The sequence below is a fragment of the Dama dama genome, chromosome 15 (assembly GCF_033118175.1).
Source record: "Dama dama isolate Ldn47 chromosome 15, ASM3311817v1, whole genome shotgun sequence".
Lineage (NCBI taxonomy): Eukaryota > Metazoa > Chordata > Mammalia > Artiodactyla > Cervidae > Dama > Dama dama.
This window is the reverse complement of record NC_083695.1, coordinates 61,612,287-61,630,423: the sequence shown is the minus strand read 5'-3', so window position 1 is coordinate 61,630,423 and position 18,137 is coordinate 61,612,287. Positions and strand designations below refer to the sequence as shown.

At 39.2% G+C, this 18,137-nt stretch overlaps 1 protein-coding gene across 1 annotated transcript in view; it reads right to left on the bottom strand.

Annotated features, from left to right (window-relative positions):
- PDE6C (phosphodiesterase 6C) overlaps positions 1-18,137 on the bottom strand; it is a 49,004-nt gene that overhangs the window by 6,689 nt on the left and 24,178 nt on the right. The window contains exons 12-16 of the mRNA XM_061162205.1: positions 13,458-13,604; positions 13,094-13,201; positions 12,453-12,562; positions 10,732-10,819; positions 900-1,000 (exon numbers count right to left, since the gene is read on the bottom strand). Of these exons, the coding sequence (XP_061018188.1) occupies positions 900-1,000; positions 10,732-10,819; positions 12,453-12,562; positions 13,094-13,201; positions 13,458-13,604 (554 nt within the window). The remainder of the gene's footprint in view (positions 1-899; positions 1,001-10,731; positions 10,820-12,452; positions 12,563-13,093; positions 13,202-13,457; positions 13,605-18,137) is intronic.

The following is an 18,137-nucleotide window of genomic DNA, read 5'->3' as shown; positions in this document are numbered from 1 at the left end:
TATACAGTATGATACCATTTATGGAAAATTTTTAAACACTTAATAATGCCATAGAAAACATGAATGGTAAGGATGAATACATAACAATACCAAGACAGTGGTATTTGTGAAGGAGAAGTGGGGTGGGGGGGTGGCATTCATGATGGAGTGAGTACAGAATGCCTCGATTATACCACTTTCCTTGAAAAAAGAGATCTAAGAAAATCTTAGCATTTGTTGAATCTGGGCCATAGCTATTTGGATATCACTCTTAAGTATCTGCTTTCACGTTTGAACTATTTAATAACTGAATTTTTAATGAAGGATTGGAGAGGCACAATTTAATACTGCTCAAGTTGTTAACTATTTAGACCCTGTAACTAGTTCACTTTGTCCTAATGCATTTTAAACTTTATAGTTCACTGACAGGAAAATGTACAGAAGCTTGGAGTATCTGGTCTCCTAGGTAATCATCATCATTATAAATAGGCTAATGCCTCTGCTGTATGTAACTCAGAAATTTTTTTAGTTTGTTAATGTGCATCAGTATCACTAAGATTTTTCAGCTCTCGGACTCTGGCAGAATCAGATGTCTGAGCCTGCAACTCTAAATACCAGACTGGGAACTATGATGAATTCCCCAGATCAAAAGGCACCGTGTAAGGTTTTATAGCATCACTGTTCTGGCAGTCATCTACCTTGATGCAATTTCTTCAGATAACAAACTAATATTAGGGGCTTAGCTTTTTAAAATATGTTCCAAATGTCCAGTAAATCCACCATCAGGCATCTTAAGGGTATTTATTGGTAATCCAAAAAGAAAATGAAGAAATGTGTCTCTAAATAAATGTCTTTTAACTTTAAAGCAGTGGACCGTGGAAGGCAGAACCACACAGAGTATAAGGGAGTTCTGTACTTACTTGAAATATAAAGCCAGGTCAGTTGCTATTATTGCAACTTCGAACAAATGAATAACTGTTTCATACTGGCGTTTATTTAGGTTCTGGAAGATGTTTAAACTCTGTAAGATGAAATTCAAAATAAAGTGCCATCATTAATTTGCCTTTGATTCAACAAACAAACCACCCTATGATGCTTAATAAGAGCATCTTATTATAGAAAGAAGATAAACTAAGTCTTACTTGTCTTGCTTTCAGTTTTCTCTCTAGAATTAAGTTACCTCTCTACTTATACTTTGAGTAAGATAATTTAAACTCTTAAAATAGATTATTAGCAAATATTCATGTAATCAATATATAAGTTTTCTTCCAGGACCATTTCAATAAAAACAATAGATTTAAATTTTTCTGTAGTAATTGAGAAACTTTAATAAAGAATATCTGGTTTTTGTAGTGGTTTTTGCCATACATTGACATGAATCAGCCATGGATTTACATGTATTCCCCAACTAATAAAAATAAATAAATAAAATTTATTCTCCAAGCCACAAAAAATAAAAGAATATCTGGTATTTGTCCAATTGTTAGACCTGTTGAATTACTTACCAGATAATTTCAGAGTGATTATAGAAACTATGGGAGAGCTTTCAGAAGCTGCAGATTACAACAGTACTCACACATAGAAAAAAGTAAATCTTCCAAGTTGTTTTTAAAATGAAGTCTTGCAATTCTATTTTACAATGACTTATTTCTACCTTTCTTCAAAGAGTTTCCCGCTAACAGTCCCCTCATACATGGATCACCCTCAATTTTTAGTGTTCCAGAAAACAAGAGTGTAAATCTGGGAGTGGTTTTTAAAAGAAGATATTCCAAAAAGAACATTTTTAGTAATACAGGCCAAAGACAGATGTGCAGTGACAAATGAAGTCAACAGTTAAATACAGGAAAATCCCACTGGAAAGGAGGAAATAGTCTGTTCACCTGTATAGAGACAGAGGCAGCATAATGTAGAAAAGAACACTGGGTCAAGCACCAAATAACAGCAGACACCTAATGCCTCCCACTCCCCAGGCACTGTCCTAAGTGCTCTATGAAAACTCTTAGTCTCGCAACAAATGACAGCATATAGAGGTTAGGAAACTTGCTCAAGGGTCAACAGCTAGCACACAGTACAGCCAGGACAGCAGGGCAGTGCACCGGCTCAGTAAGCAGCCCGGGTTCAGTTCCCAGCTTCCCCACGTGGTAGGTGCAGCGTCCTACCACGTTAAATGAGGACACCTCATTTAACATCTCTAAGTATTTGTTTTCTCAAATGGGGATAATATCAGCTGCCCTGCTAACTGCCTGGCACTCAACCTGTGATCAGTAAATATTTGTGGAATGTTGATGCAGATGAGATAACTGGGAATGCATTTAAGAACAGTAAATTGCTACAGAATTTAATTATTGCTATATCATTATTACTGGTAAGTTTTGAGGTTATCCCCAGTTTAAAATAGAATTGCAAAACCCAAGACCAAATATAGCTCTGTCATTCCAGGAGACTGAAATACTAGAAAGCAAGAAATGGACTAGAATTATGTGTGCATAATACAGCCTCCACTTAGGTTATCTTTTTATAACTTCCAAGTCAAGAAAAATGGCATTTTACACAGCAGTAATAATGAGTTCATAATAGCAACTACAGCTAGACTTTAAATTGATAGAAGACATGGCAATTGACTACTATAAACTATAATAAAAGAAAACTTATCTAGATAAAAATCCATGTCTTGCTTGAAAGAGAAAGTCCTCAGCAGCACCTTAGGCGTAATCTCTGCTCCAAATCTTCGGGATATAAGTTATTTTTAACTGGTCTGGATTGACCAGGAAGAGGGCAAAGTAAGTGGGCCATTTGGCATTTAAATCCCACTTAACCTTCCCTGATTTGGGTACACTGGTGGCCTGCCTTTGGATTGGTGGTGACCCTGTGGCATATTTACATCAGTGAGTCATTGCCCTTATCTGTTCACTGATACACATTATATGTTTCCCAAAGTAACGTGTAGTATCTAATTCCAACACATACTTTGTAGATCCAGTAGCACTTAAAGTCATTCTTGACTGCTGTACTCAGGAGAAAAAAGGGGATCATGTGTGGAAATGCCCTAAGTTTTTAGGCAAATTATTAGTAGCACACTTTAATCACTTTATATAAGTCATTTTAATCCTTATTACATACTGAAAAAATCTGCTAAAATAGTGGATCTCAGGTGTTCTCACCACACACAAGAAGATACTATGTTGATTCACTTGACTGTAGTAATGATTTTACTGTATATCCATACATCAAAACATCATGTACACATTAAACATGTAATTTTTTTAAACTAAAAAAGTCAGAAAAAAACAGCCAAATAAAAACATAGAATGGGGAGAGGGGACACACAAGGCAGGCTGCCAAATTGAAATAAACAATCCCTTACGATAGACTTTGTCTCTACCAAGTGCCAGACTGTACAGACCACACAACCATCAACCAAAATTATCAATATTTTTTATGCACCAATTACTTTTAATACATGTTGATTTTATTTTTAAACCTGGATACTTTGCTATTTGCTAAATATATGTGAGAAAAAAGCTGTATATATAGAGAAAAATAATACTGCTGTACTCCATTTAAGTCATACCTTTTTCTAATCCAGAACAATAAAACAGCTCTATTAAAGCAGACAGAATGGCAAACATTCTTTGACTTCACAAAGTAAATCAGTGTTGCATTTTTTAAAAAGATGACACACTTTGAAAATTAGTATACTTAAGAAAAAAGGGTGTACATTCGACTATCCAGTACTGCTTCCTTTGTTGATAGCACAATATTCCTGATTTTCACCTTTTTTCCCTCATTTTTACTGTACAAGTCTCTAATTGAAAAACCCTTTCTTAATTCAGTATTATTTTTTATTTTCTCCTTTCCTTCTCTCCTAGCAAAAGTTCTTAAAAGGAGAGCTTCTAAGTAGTTTCTTTTTCAGCCATGGATATAGATTCACATAAAAGATCCTGTTTCTGTTTTATGTTAGTTACTAGAAATCCCTTGACGAAATCTGTGGCCCATGTCTAATAAATATTTATACCTCCCACTGTACACATTGTGGGCCTGCCCCATACTTCGTCTTATTTTTATTTTCCCATTAGCCTTCATTTTTTATTTAATGTTACATGTATTTTGGGGAGCTCCATTAAAAACTTTTTGGAACAAGTTGAGGATTAAACATATATACATGCATGCAGTTGTTTTTAAGTAAGCAAAGACAGAGCCAGTAATCTTTTAATTGGAGCAAGAGGTCGTAGAATGTAGACAGGGCACAGAAGAAGGAAGGATGTCCCTCAAAAATCCAATCTGACACACACAACAGCAGCAGAGGATGAGCTGCTGAGGGGAAACTATTCTGACATACATTTGCACTGACTTCTATTAGTCATCTGTGCCAAAGAGAATGCTTTGGGTAAAAAGGAGTGAAGGCAGGGAGGTTGGCAGCAATGATCAGATCCTAACACAGACCCTGTAGCTTCACAGGCTTGCTTAACATAAGCCTTCTCAACTTCTGGAAAACCCAAATCAAAGAGGTGAGTTCTCCAGACCAAAGAGATAGAATTGGTGAGACAGAGTTTGAATAAATAGAAAGCTGAGGCTGTCCTCAGTGCATTCCTGCCCTCCCCTCACAGCAGATGGCAAGTTCCACTAAGGAATGAATCGTTTTCAGAGGAAAACAAGTGTAAAACCTCTGTATAAAGACCACAAGAACACAAAATAGCCTATGGATTCAATGTGATTCTAACCAAAATACCAAGTTTGTGGATGTGTGTATGTAAATTTGACAAAATTTTTATGAAAATACAAAGGCTTAATAAAAGCCAAAGCAGTCTTCAAATAGAACAAAACTGGAGAATTTATACTGGAAGGAAGACTTTATTACAAAGCTATAGTAACTAAGATGACATATTGACCAAAGAGACACAAACTGACTAGTGGAATAGAATAGAGAATGCAGAACCAGTCCATTATAATCAGTTACCTGGTTTAGGACCAAGGTATCACTGAAATGAAGTGGGTCAATAAGTGGTGCTGAGTCAACTGGATTTTCACATGGACAGAAAAAGTATCTTGATCTCTACATCAAACCATATATAAAGGTAAGTTGTAAAATGATTGTGGATCTAAATGAGAAACGTATAACAATAAAATACCTTCATAACCTTGAATAGGCAAAAGACAATACTATACAACTAAAGAATTAATCTTTAAAAAATTGATCAAATGGACTACATTAAAATTAAGAGCTTATTTTCACCCAAATCCAATATTGAGAGAATAAAAAGGCAATTCACAGGGAGAAAATATTTGTAATACATATTTCTGATGAAAGATACATAAACCAGAATAAAGAATTCCTACAAATCAAGTTGAGAACAAAGGTAGTCCCAAAACAGAATTTCAAAAGGTTAATATAAAAAATTGTAGTTTATGTGTGTTAATCGATGCTATTTAATTTGACACAAATCAGTGCATCCCCCAAGTGACTAAAATGAGAAAGATGGAAAGTGTCAAGTGTTGGAGACAATGGAGAGCCACTGGAACTGTTGGTGAAAATATATATTAATACAACTATTTTGGAAAACAGCTTGTCAGCATCCACTGAGGTTGAGCATATGCTCACCCTATGGCCAAGCAATTCTATTTCCAGGTACATACCAAACCGAAATACACCCATGTGTTCACAAAAAGACGCACTAGAGAGTCACAGCACACCACATGTAACAACTCTGAATCAGAAGTCACACAAAGGTCTTGTAGTAGTTGACTGAATATGTAAATACAGTGCGTGACTGCACATGCGTACACACTGAACTAAGAAAATAACAATGGAAGAAAGGAACACAAAAGGCAAATGAAAAATACATCAAAGGAAATACCCAATGGAACATGAAAACTTCATGCTAATAATATCTATAGTTTGAAAACCACAAGAATTCAAAGGAGATTGTAAGACAACAGTAAAATTAAAAATAAACTAGCAAAACTAGTAGTAGAATGAGAAGAATGGAATTGAATATAAAAGCAATATAATCCACAGTAAAGCTACTCAAATAGAATAAGCAAGGGGCAGTCCACAGTCTTTAGGAGATTAAAGCAAAAAGGAAAAAGAATAAATCTATTAAAAATATAAAGAACATAATATAAATGACAAAGAGATTTAACATACACATAACTGGTATTCCCAATGTATTAGAAAAGTGTTCAAAGATACAATGGAAAAAAAGCTTTCCTGAAATTAAAAAAAAAAAAAGACAATGGATTCTGTGGATATGTGTAACCTATATCAAGGAAAAAATAGATGCAGAATCACCCAGACATTCAAAGTTACTAAAATATGAAGAATTAAGAATTATATGAACATCTATGCAGAAAAACAAAGTCATCTGCAAGGGAGAAAATCAAATCAGCCATTTATACCTCTTTAACACCAAAAAATACTGAGGCAATGTCCTCCAGTTTCTGAGAAGAAAGTAATGACCCAACAACTTTTATATTCTTCCAAACTGACTTTCAAAAATGTAACAAACAGATCTTCGTAGGTGTGCACTTAGCTTAGAGACTGTGAAAAACTACCAGATGACAAAAATCTAATCAAGATATGAGTCAAAATAAAATACACAGAAATGGACAAGCCAAGATAAAAAGTCTGAGCCTACGTATCAGGCCCATAGAAAAGTAGAAGTTGGAGTAAACAATTGTGCCTCTTTGGTCTCAACCACAGAAGAGAGATGACAAAGGGAACACTGTCATCTGGAAGTAAGACTGTGGTTCCAAGGCCGCCGACCTTCAGAAGCAGACCTATGACCACTGTGGCAACACCGCCAGGCAGAAGAGGAAATGTGACTGGAGTTGCCAAGGCTACAGATGGAACACCACCTAGGCCAGGTGAGTGAGGCACTTACAAATGGTATACTGAAGATTCAGGCGTGGATTCTGGGAGAACACCTAACCCAAGAGAGCCGCTGGGGCAGCATCCAGTTCATCTTAAGGATTTCGACCATTAGTCATGCAATAAATGCTCTGGTTTAAAAAAAATATAGACACTTAAGGAAATTATGTTAATTTTATAAATCCTGATAACAATAAAAAAAATACTGAAAATAAATAGCTTACAAAACAGAAGTAGAGATGTGGGAAGCAGTGTAAGTATTCGAATTTCTCATGTTCTATAGCAGGGAGTTCAGAGATGGTGAAAAGGTAACACATAACCACTAGTTATTGATTTTAGTGTTCTCTAAGAACTAATATCTCTTGTGATTAAGGACACAGTTCTCTGAAGTTCTGTAATTCCTTCCCTTAAAAAATGTTTCTTCCATTAAACTGAAGTAAAATTAAAATCTTCATTTAAGATAAATGCAAGGCCACTCAGCAGTGAAAAGTAATGAATCACTGCTGACTCATTCGCTCAAAATGAACAAATCACAAAATTATTGTTCTGAATGAAAGTCATTGTCACAAAAGAGTAATTATTGGATGACTGCATTTATATAAAATTCTAAAAGATTCAAACTAATCTGTAGTGACTAAATACATTTCATTGCTTACTTTGGGCTGGGAGGGGAGAGAGGCATAGACTACTGGGGGACTGCTAGCATAGACTACTACAGAACTGAAGTGTTCTGTATCCAGTGATAGACTACCAGGGAGCAGTCTCCTTTGTCATCCCAAAGGAGATGACTGAAGTGTTCTGTATCCTGAGTGTGGTGGGGTAAAATCTATCCAAGTGTAGGGATAAAATTCATAGAATTTGTATGAATAACACATTAAAGGGATGCTGCTTACTGTTCAAACATTACACTTCAATAAACTCAATTAAATAGATAACTCTAACAACAACAAAGAAAATAGTTCGGATAATGAGATCCCATTTTTCTAACATTGTTTCTAACCATCCTGCCTATATATAGTCACAATGGGCTACAATGAAGTTCATTAAATGTTAATGAAATGTCCTATTTCTGAGTGGTAGGATTTAAAGCAATTTTTAAATATTTATCTTTAGAATGTTTCCTATTGCTTGAATTTTCATAGCAGGTATATGCATGTAATTTTTACAACCACTACTGTCATTAATTTAAGATATCTATAGATGAGTCTATAATATTCCATTTGTGCTTCCAGGGAATTGTGCTGGAAACATGATATAGAGACAGGCACACAGAACAAGAGAGGAGGCCTCCATCCCAGCCAGCCCCACTCCAACTGGGCCCCTACCTGTTCAGCAGGGCTCACCTGCCCACAGAGTCTAACATTGCTCTCTACCATTAACAGGCCATTTTTGTTCTCTTATTGCTATGAAAATGGCACTACACATCTAAATTTGGTGTAGCACACCAAAATAGAAACGGCTCCAATTCACCCTGATGAGGACTCTCAGGGAGGTGAGTTCTAGTCTTCAATGTGGTACATGTTACACCCAAAAGGGAAGACTACAACATGTTTGTGGCTGGCTGGTGATCATACACAAGATACTTAATTTCTTCTTCATTCCTTCTTTGTATAACATGAAGTCAGTATGAAAAAGCATAAAGTTATAAATTTTATGAAGAAGTTCTGAATAATGAAAGTATTCTGTTATTTATGCTAAATAATGCATTTTGTCATTCTGATAGTACATTGTTGTATTAAAGTTTATATTCTGAGAAATTTGGCTAACAAGGGTTTTAACCCCTATTCATTATGTTAAAGGGTGGATTTCTGACTAGTTTAGAATACAGACAGTTCTGTCCTCAAAGCAGGGAATCCAACTCTACTGGGACATAAAGCTTGATAATATACAAAACACAATGAGTAATGCCTACAACATGGCAAAATTGCTAGATAAGGATTTGCCTTATGTAAAAAAATTAAAGTTTTAAATATAAATATTTCCTCCATACAATAAATAAATAGAAGAACTGTACTGTCTTCCAAAAATGTGAAAACAACATCTGATGTTAAAATTTCATTTTTTCAGCATTCAGTTTGCCTGCTCATAAAAAGCTCTGTGATTGCATTTATTGCCTAGTGACTCTATTTACAACCCTAAAAGTCTGCAATTAGCAGGTCAAATAGCATTGTAGATAGGTCCTTGCCAAGGTGGCATGGATTACTAGGATGCACTATTCCTTTTTAAAAAGAATAAGCCTTTATCTAGCCATGAAAACCAGTTCAGACTGCAGAGTAAATAACACTAAAAAATTAAGATGGGAAACAACAACTCTATTTTAAAATAAACTCTCAAATCCCAGAAAGTAAAAGCATATGAGCTACTAGGAGCCCTTCCAAACTTAAGCATTTAAACATTTGGCTATAAAGGTTTTAGAATATATTTTGCATTAGTAGGTAAATGTAAAATTAAATAAATTATTTTTGATACTACCTGCCTGTGGTATATGTAATCAGCTGGATATATGGAAGATCCCTACTCAAAAATATAAAACCATCCCAACCAGTAAAGCAAGACCCTTAACAAATTGGGTGGGTAACAAGTCACTATTATATTCATGAACTACTTTCAATTCTATTTTTTCCAACTCTCATAGAATAGGTATCTTCATTCTTTTTATGATACTACTGCAGGAACAGGTCCTAGCTACACATGAGAGTTATGAAAATTCTTATTAAAAATCAGATTCCTAGGTCCAATCCCCAGGGAGCCTGGTAAGTGGGAGATGAAGCCCAGGATGTGTTTTTAACCGCCTGCCCACCTCTGCCCTGTGAAATCGATAATTCAGTGCAGTTGGTCTGTGTCTCCCTGTCTGGATGCTACATCAATCACAGGCTATTAAAAACATTTAAATCATATGTCTGTTTTCTTTTTCTACTTTTCGGCCTAATTGCCCTTACAAATTTTCCCACTTGGCTTTTGATTACCTAGAAGAATGTAATATTATCTCGAAACTTGGACATGTTTCCTTGTACCCCTTCCCCTGAGCCTTTAATAAATGATTATTACCAAAGTGAAAAAAGCTCCACTCTCCCGAGGGCTTATTTATCCTAATGAGTTTGTGTGATTCTAGACAATTTCTCTGTGCAGACAGAAGAATGTTCCCTTCTATCTAACAATGATTCATTCTGGGTTAGAATCTTCTCAGATTTGTTCTCAAGCATAACTAGGTTATAGTCAAAACTTTCCCAACAAGCCTATATACTCTTTAAATAAAATCAATAAAAAGAAAAATCTTTTTATTGAAAGTTAGTAGTACATGATATTGTATAAATCACAATGAATTCAGGACCAAGCTTAAGCCACTTCCTGTGAAAAGTTCCCTGATCCCACCCCTCTTCTCTCCTATGCCCACCCACTCCTGAATGGGACAAGTCCCTCATTCACTCAGTGCCTCTGATGGCAGCTGTCTGATCTTACAGCCTGATTTTCATGCCTACCCCCAAACTACCAACACCTGACTCTCTCAAAGATACAGACAATACCTTAACAGTACATACCCTCTGAATAAGAAAAGCAGCGGCTGTGTAGCCTCCTCTTTTTACATTCATACACACCGAAAGTATACAGAGCCCTCTCATATTCATCATAAACTTTTTCTTCTTACTCTACAGACCCACAGAGATTCTGTGACTTTTCATAGCTCTTTCCTCCTCTATCTCAGCTACTTCCATTTTGATTGTTCAAAAACTATCGCAATATATCAATTTCTATCAATTGACTTCAATAAGGGTATATACACTGTCAGCCACCAGCATTCAGGATCATCCTCTTTCTAAGCATTTTCTGTGGGTTAGCACTTTGATCCAGAGCTTGTGAGCTGCCCTAGAGAGAGACCCATGTACCTCATCTTGCAGCAGCGTCTTACTGTACTCCAGGTGGTGCCTCTCCAAGATGGAAGAGCCGTGAAGCCTTGCTAGCGGAGAAGTGGACCTAGGAGGAAAAGGGTCATTTCAGCTATTTAAAGATGACACATAAGATCACACAATACAGAATCTTTGCAATCTGAGGATTTTTTTTTTTTCATGTCTTCCCTCTCCCCTAATGACTGTGAAACAGTTGAAAGTAACATATTGGAAAAGAATTTTTAGATTTAGAACAGAAAAATACGCTCTTTTAAAAAAAATCTTTTTTAAGAAAAACCCTAATTTGTAAAATGCATAAAATGATTTAATTGCTTGAACTACAAAGTTTCTCTCACAGAAAAGGAAGAAGGTCAGCTCGCCCATCGCTGATGGGACTCAACCAGACTCCCAACACCAGGCCAAAGCAGAAGTCTGGGATGTGGTCTCATGTTTTCTGCAAACCAGAGATGCCACATCCCATTTGGCTACTCTCTTTTCATCTAGGGCAAGTTAGATTTGACTGTTTGGGACTTGTTTCTTCATCAGTAAAAGAGGGGAACAATAGTACCTCCCACGTGGGAGGGCTATAAGGATTCAAAAAGGCCATAGGTATCAAGTTCTCAGCTGGTCTCCCAGTACGCAAGTGCTCAATAAACATTCATTCCTTTGAAACTGAGCAGAAGAGAGCTCAGTCATTGTCAGGAAACCTGCATTCAGGAATGCGGAACAGCCAGCACGGGCTGGAGCTCTTAGAGGAAGATGTGGCTTGCCCGAACGCAGACTGGGAATCCCCTCTTCAGAGCAAAGCCTGATTGGTAGAGTTGCTGAAGGTGAAAAGTCCCTGTTTACTTCATTGAGTAAATTTCTTGAGCATCTACTATGTAATTTCAGACATACAATTTCATGTGATTCTCACAGCAGTCTTTGAGAGCTCAAAATTGTACCCATTTAACAGTTAAGAAAGTGAATCTCAAATACATTAAGTGATTTACCCAAGATCACTCAACCAGGAAGTGTTTGGATCCCACAAACCCAGATCCCAAAGCTCATTCTCTCTAAAATGTCTCACTTCCTCTGGTACCTTGTAGGGTAGTGGGTTATGTGTAGATGAGGATATAGTGCAGCCAAGGCAGGTAGAGCTTCTTAAATGTCCTATCAAGGAGCTAGGTTGGCCATGGCACTGCTGACGAATTTTCAAAGTGCCAATGACATAATAACAGTAATAATAATAATACCTGATAATTATTAACCACTAAGCACCAACCGTGAGCTGACTGCTTTGTATGCATAGCCTTATTTAATCTTCACAATGACCTTAAGTGTTAGGTAGCATTATTACAATTCTTATTTTCCCAATGAGGAACTCAAAGCTTAGAAAGTTTAAATAATTTGTGAACTCAGTGAATACAAATCTGTCTGAGCTGAAAGGCTGCACTTCTTTTCTTAGCCAAGAGGGAAAGGTGGTGATGATGTTAAGATGCAAGGTCAGCTGGTGGAGGCACAAGGACGAGGGACATGAGAGGTAGCGAACCCAGGAAGAAATGTTCTCTAGCTTGAGTTGGGGGTGTCACCCAAGGGTGTACAACTGCAAGTCGAAGATCAATGCACCTAAAGGTATGAATTCAATACTTTGATGAAACGAAGTTGAAAAAAGAGTGAAGGCATCTACAAATAAGGCAGGGGCACCAGAACTATCGATGTGGCAGCATATGTTCACTTACTTCATCTGATACAAATTATTGGTGCCTCTGTGGTCAATGTCATGGCAGAAGGCAGCAGCAAGCATGGCAAAGGCTTCAAGGTCTGTGTAGTATTTCTTCAGTCTTCCTGTCTAAAAGAAGACATATATTCACTTACATTAATACACTTACATTAATACATTATGCAGCATGTGCAGTGAGGCTTGCCTCTGATGGAGAAGGGGGTCTGCTGTGTTTTTAGAGCAAGCTGACTTTCTTTCCTTTTTGGTCACACCACGTGGCATATGGGATCTTAGTTCCCTGATCAGGGATCAAACCTTGACCCTTTGCATTGGAAGCATGGAGTCTTTACCACTGAACCACCAGGGAAGTCCCAAACTGGTTTTATTTCTTGTAGCTCATTCTGGGCAGTTACAAACCTAGCAGGGAACTGAATTTTTTTCCTTTAAAGACCTAAGTACGTGAGTGTCAGAGTTATAATCCAGTCAAGTGCCCAGGGATACCCACATGCCCTAGCATCATCTCTAGAGGATTTGGGGATTTATGGGATTGTATCCATGAATTATAAAATTACAGATCTAAAGTGATAGCCTGTATCTATTCTCAGCACGTTCAGGAGGGAGGCACGCAGGTTTTCACCAATTGCTGCGCTCCATACCTACCATCAGCAAAGTGAACATGGTCTGCCCCACATTAAACCCATGTCTCCAGTTGTGGTACGTGACGGCCCGGTACCCCTTCCTCACCGTGTACATCCATCTGGTGAGAACCTGCCACCAAAGAAGACAACACCACTCAGACTTTGGAACAGAATTCTAAAGGTTAGAAGGTCTGTGACAACCTTATCTGAAAAGATAGGATGGCCTTGTTTACAGGGTTTAAGCGGATATATTGACAAAGTTATTGACCAAGTTAATGATAATTTAAGATCCACACTGCAGGGAATCTTTTTGAACCACAGGTAATTTTACGCAGTGGAGAACTGCCACAGAATCACACCATATTTTAAATGAAATACCATCTAACCTCCACGGGTACTTTGAATTTCTCCACCACGTTTATTTCAAAAAACAGCCGAAGTCCACACTTAATCAGTTCGTGCTCTGTGATGGGCAAGTCGCTGAAGCGGAATTCATACAGGTCTGCGGTCCGTGGGTCCGGCAGGTCCTCTTTCTGTTGAAACAAGGACCAAAGGTTCCAGTTTATATTCTTTTTTATCCCTTTAGTCATACACAAAATTACAACGCAATGATGCCACATGCACTCCCCTGAGCCTCTACATACCCAGTACTGAGTTATGCCCCTATTATCCTCACAACAAACCTGCACAATGACCCTCAGTTTCCAGGTGGTTAAACTGAGGCTCAGTTATCCTGAGAAGCTTTCTAAGTGACAGCATTCAATTCCAAAGCAGACCCCAGCGGCTACTTTCTTTCTCTGATGCAAAATAAAATGTTGAATTACAGCAGCCTAACCCATTTTCAATACCCAACTTCTCTTTTTTCCTCTTCTAGAAATATTTGGTAAACAGTAAATGATGGCTTGACTCAGTTCTATCGTATTTTCTTTACCTGTTCAGTGATGCTTTCCCAGTAGTCTGTGGGTTCCCTAAGGATGGAATCATGGTCTGTTACCTGCTGTGGTAACAGAACCTGAGAGCTTGTCCCACAGAGGTGCTTGGTTAATGTTCATTGAATGAATGAATGAATGCCCCCCAGTGTCCTGGTACACACGCAGACATCTCATTTAACCCACCCCTTGTCAGGGTTTAGGTCTAGGTGAAAAAACAGTTGAACTAGTCACATGGACATGGCTTGGGAAACAAAAATGTGGATCTTGCCTTTAAGGACTTAACTTGTTGAAATGGTTAAAAATACAGACAGTGAAAGGTGAGATTCTGGAGGGCTGATGTGATAGACGGCAGGGCAGAGACAACCCCACAGGAAGAAAGAAGCAGGCGAGGAAAGAAGCAAGCAAGCAAGCATCACACAGTCAGCTGTGTGGCCCAGCAGACAGACATGCAGGAGCAGTTCAGTTCAGGGTGTTCACTGAGCCCATAGTAAACCCTTAATACTGTGCTAAGGTCACATCCCTCAGAAAGTTCAGGTTTGGCCAGAGGATGAGTCATGTTCTATTTGTACAAATTTCAACACATAATGGAATATGGCTCTTTTAAATACAATTATGGTATCTGTTCACCTAACCCCCAAGTCAGAGCTGGCCCTCACACCCTTGCCTGTCTTTGCAGGATCTTCCTGATTCTCAAGGAAGAAGAACCCCCTCTCCCCAAGGCCACTCTTAGATGATCACTTTGGGCAGAGATCTCTCTCCTGCAAAGCAATGGTTTTGAGCCAGGAAACTAGTGTTCAGTTCTGGGTTGGGGTTAGCTACACCAGTGTTCTCATCTGTGAAATGCGGATAACAATAGTAACATTTTTGTCTGCTGTTTTAATGAAAAAGCAGTACCAATTTTATTCTCATGTGTCAAAGACAATTAGAGGGGATTCATCACAGGACCCCTAGGGAAAGTGAAAGTCGCTCAGTCATGTCTGACTCTTAGTGAGCCCATGGACTATACAGTCCATGGAATTCTCCAGGCCAGAATACTGGAGTGGGTAGCCTTTCCCTTCCCAAGGGGATCTTCCCAACCCAGGGATTGAACCCAGGTCTCCTGCATTGCAAGCAGATTCTTTACCAGCTGAGCCACACGGGAAGCCCCTAGTAACACTTCCCAAAGCTCCTTCCTCACAGGGCTTCTCACGTCCTCCACTGTTCCTTCTTCTCATCACTATCTCTCTGTCCAGAACTCCCAGATTCCTTGCCCATGGAGGCTCTTTATGCCTTTTGTTCATTTTTAATCATTCGACAGACATTTATTGGTTCCTATTTGTGTTGTAGGCATTACAGATAAAACAATGTCACTACTCACTGAAATGCACATTCTTGTGGGGAGAAATGGAAAATAAGCACACGTAAAAATCAGACCATTATGGGGTGCAGTGAGGGGTGCCCCACGCCACAGAACCTCCCTGCTGGATGTCACCTCTGCCCTGCTGTTCTCAGAGTATTATGTAAAGATAAAATGTGAAAACATTTTTTAAAGCATTACAGGGTCAGTCACACTAATGTGTAAGTGTGCATTTTTAGCAGGAAACAAAGACATTCTCAGAATTATGACTCCCAGGCCCAATTTGCAGTTATAGGCAAACCAATATAATAATACTATAATACAGAAATCACAGGTTTTGAAGAACAGCAGTCATACAACAGTGATACAGAGAGGTTGATAGAAATAAAGGCTTTTGCTTGGTCTGAGAAGTAGGAACTCAAGCACCAAAGGCTGGTTTTCTCCTCTTTGATGGAACCCACAGCTGAGACTGAGCATGAGAGGCAGAGAGCACAAGAGACTGAGGGAAGCCACCCTCTCTGTAACTGTATGTGTGTAACACGGCCCCGCCGGCCTCCTGCATCCAGGCTAGCTCGCTCCCTCTCCTCCAGAGAGACCCCTGACCACCTGATCGGGCCACGTCCCGGGTCCCAGTGTGCCAGGCTGCCTTGCGTGGTCTTGCCCCATCTCCCTGCCAGGCCTCACGGGCTGCTCCCCTCTCCACTTGCTGGGGCTCTGGCCACACCAGCTGGCTTTGGTCTCCCTAATGTGCTGTGTCCCCCTACCCTGGCCTGGACTGTGCTGCTTTCCCTTCTCATCTCCAAGCCGCCATCATCACTCTCTGCCCAGCCAGCTCCCGCTTCCCCTTCAGGCCTGCACGCCATGGCCTTCATCTCACACTCTATCATCTTCCGTGAGGAGAATCAGGCCCTTTGCCTCCCCAGGGCCCTTGGTGCTCACGCCCTATGAACCCGCCCATTCAAGGCAGTGTCATTGCTTGTACTTTTTGTCTCTCTAATAAACAAGGGGTTTCTTGAGCCAGGTAAGAACCAGACCACATTATCTTTTGCCCTTGGGACTTAACAGTTTCTTGTATCATAGTGCATCTCAATAATTAGTGAATGAATGAAAAAAAAAAAAAAAAAAACCTCAATGAAGTGGGATGTTCTCTCTACATCTTCTACAGTCTGGTAAACAGGAGCTGCAGGGCATCTGTGAGTGACCTGAAAAGTCTCAGGAAGCAGGGGGAAGAAGGGGGACAACTTTCCCCACTTCTTCTGCCCGAGTAGCACTGCTGCTTCCTCAGTCACCAGCACAGCCACACGCACCTGCTGTTACACCTATAAAAGAGGGCCACGCCTTCCCTGAACCAAGAATTAAAGTGCATCCCTGGAGAAAATCATGGTAAGTGAAGACGCATATATATTTATGCCGCTTGGAAATTATGCCAAGATAGTTTCAGAGTACCCCTCTGAAATACATGTTTGTTTCTCAAGTGGGGCTTCCCTGATAGCTCAGCTGGTAAAGAATCCACCTGCAATGCAGGAGACCCCAGATCAATTCCTGGGTTGGGAGGATCTGCTGGAGAAGGGATAGGATACCCACTCCAGTATTCTTGGGCTTCCCTTGTGGCTCAGCTGGTAAAGAATCTGCCTGCAATGCGGGAGACCTGGTTTTGATCCCTGGGTTGAGAGGATACCCTGGAGAAGGGAAAGGCTACCCAATCCAATATTCTGGCCTGGAGAATTCCATGGACTATATAGTCCATGGGGTCACAAAGATACATATATATATATTTATGCCACTTGGAAATTATGCCAAGATAGTTTCAGAGAACCCCTCTGAAATATGTGTTTGTTTCTTGTTACAGGCAGCGATGATTTAGGATGAGCCTTAGAACATATCTTATATTCAAAATAAGCCATTTTGTTGTAAAGCTATTGATTCTTTGCCCATTTTATTGCTTTTCCATCATAAGGCCCTTCCCTCCTCTAAACAGAGAACTAGAAAATTTCTAACATGTCATGAATATCAATTAAGGCTTTGTTTTACAAAGAAGATGAGTTTTGTCAGCAGAAGGAAAGGTCATCTTCTGGACTACACGTGAGAGGAAAGTGCTCAGAAGTTAAGTCAAAGAGAGTGAGAGGAGGAGGAAGAGCCTCAGGTGACACGAAAATATGCAAGGTGTCAAAACATAGAGGTCAAAGGCCACTGGCTCTGTGCTGGTACAGCCAAGGTCCAGGATGGGAAGACAGAACTCATAAAAGATGGAGATGGGGAAGGTGAGATATTCAGTTTATCTTAGCTCAGAAAAAAAGAACACAGATCGGAAAGGGGCCGTGGAAAACAGGAAATGGTAGTTAGGGAAGCAAACAAATGTGACATTACTTCAGTTTCAAAGAGATTGTATTCAAGCCTCTGAAATTCAAAGGTATAGGGGCCTTGGTAAATATCCCAGGCTTTTAGTTGGGATCCCAGAGGGCCACTCTCTAGAAATAAAGATTCTACCCGAGTAGCAAGGGCAAACCTAAGACAGACCATCCCTAACAAACTCTAAAGCCAGCTCTTTTACCTGCCAGAAGAAAACTTAACCCTCTGAAGAGAAAGATAACATCACCCAGGGCCCCTCCAAGTTTTTATCCACAATGTCTGGTTCTCAATGAAAAAATTATGAAGTATGCCTTAAAATGATCAAATGACTAAAACTCAAGGCTATGGTTTTTCCAGTAATCATGTATGGATGTGAGAGCTGGACTATAAAGAAAGCTCAGTGCCGAAGAATTGATGGTTTTGAACTGTGGTGTTGGAGAAGACTCTTG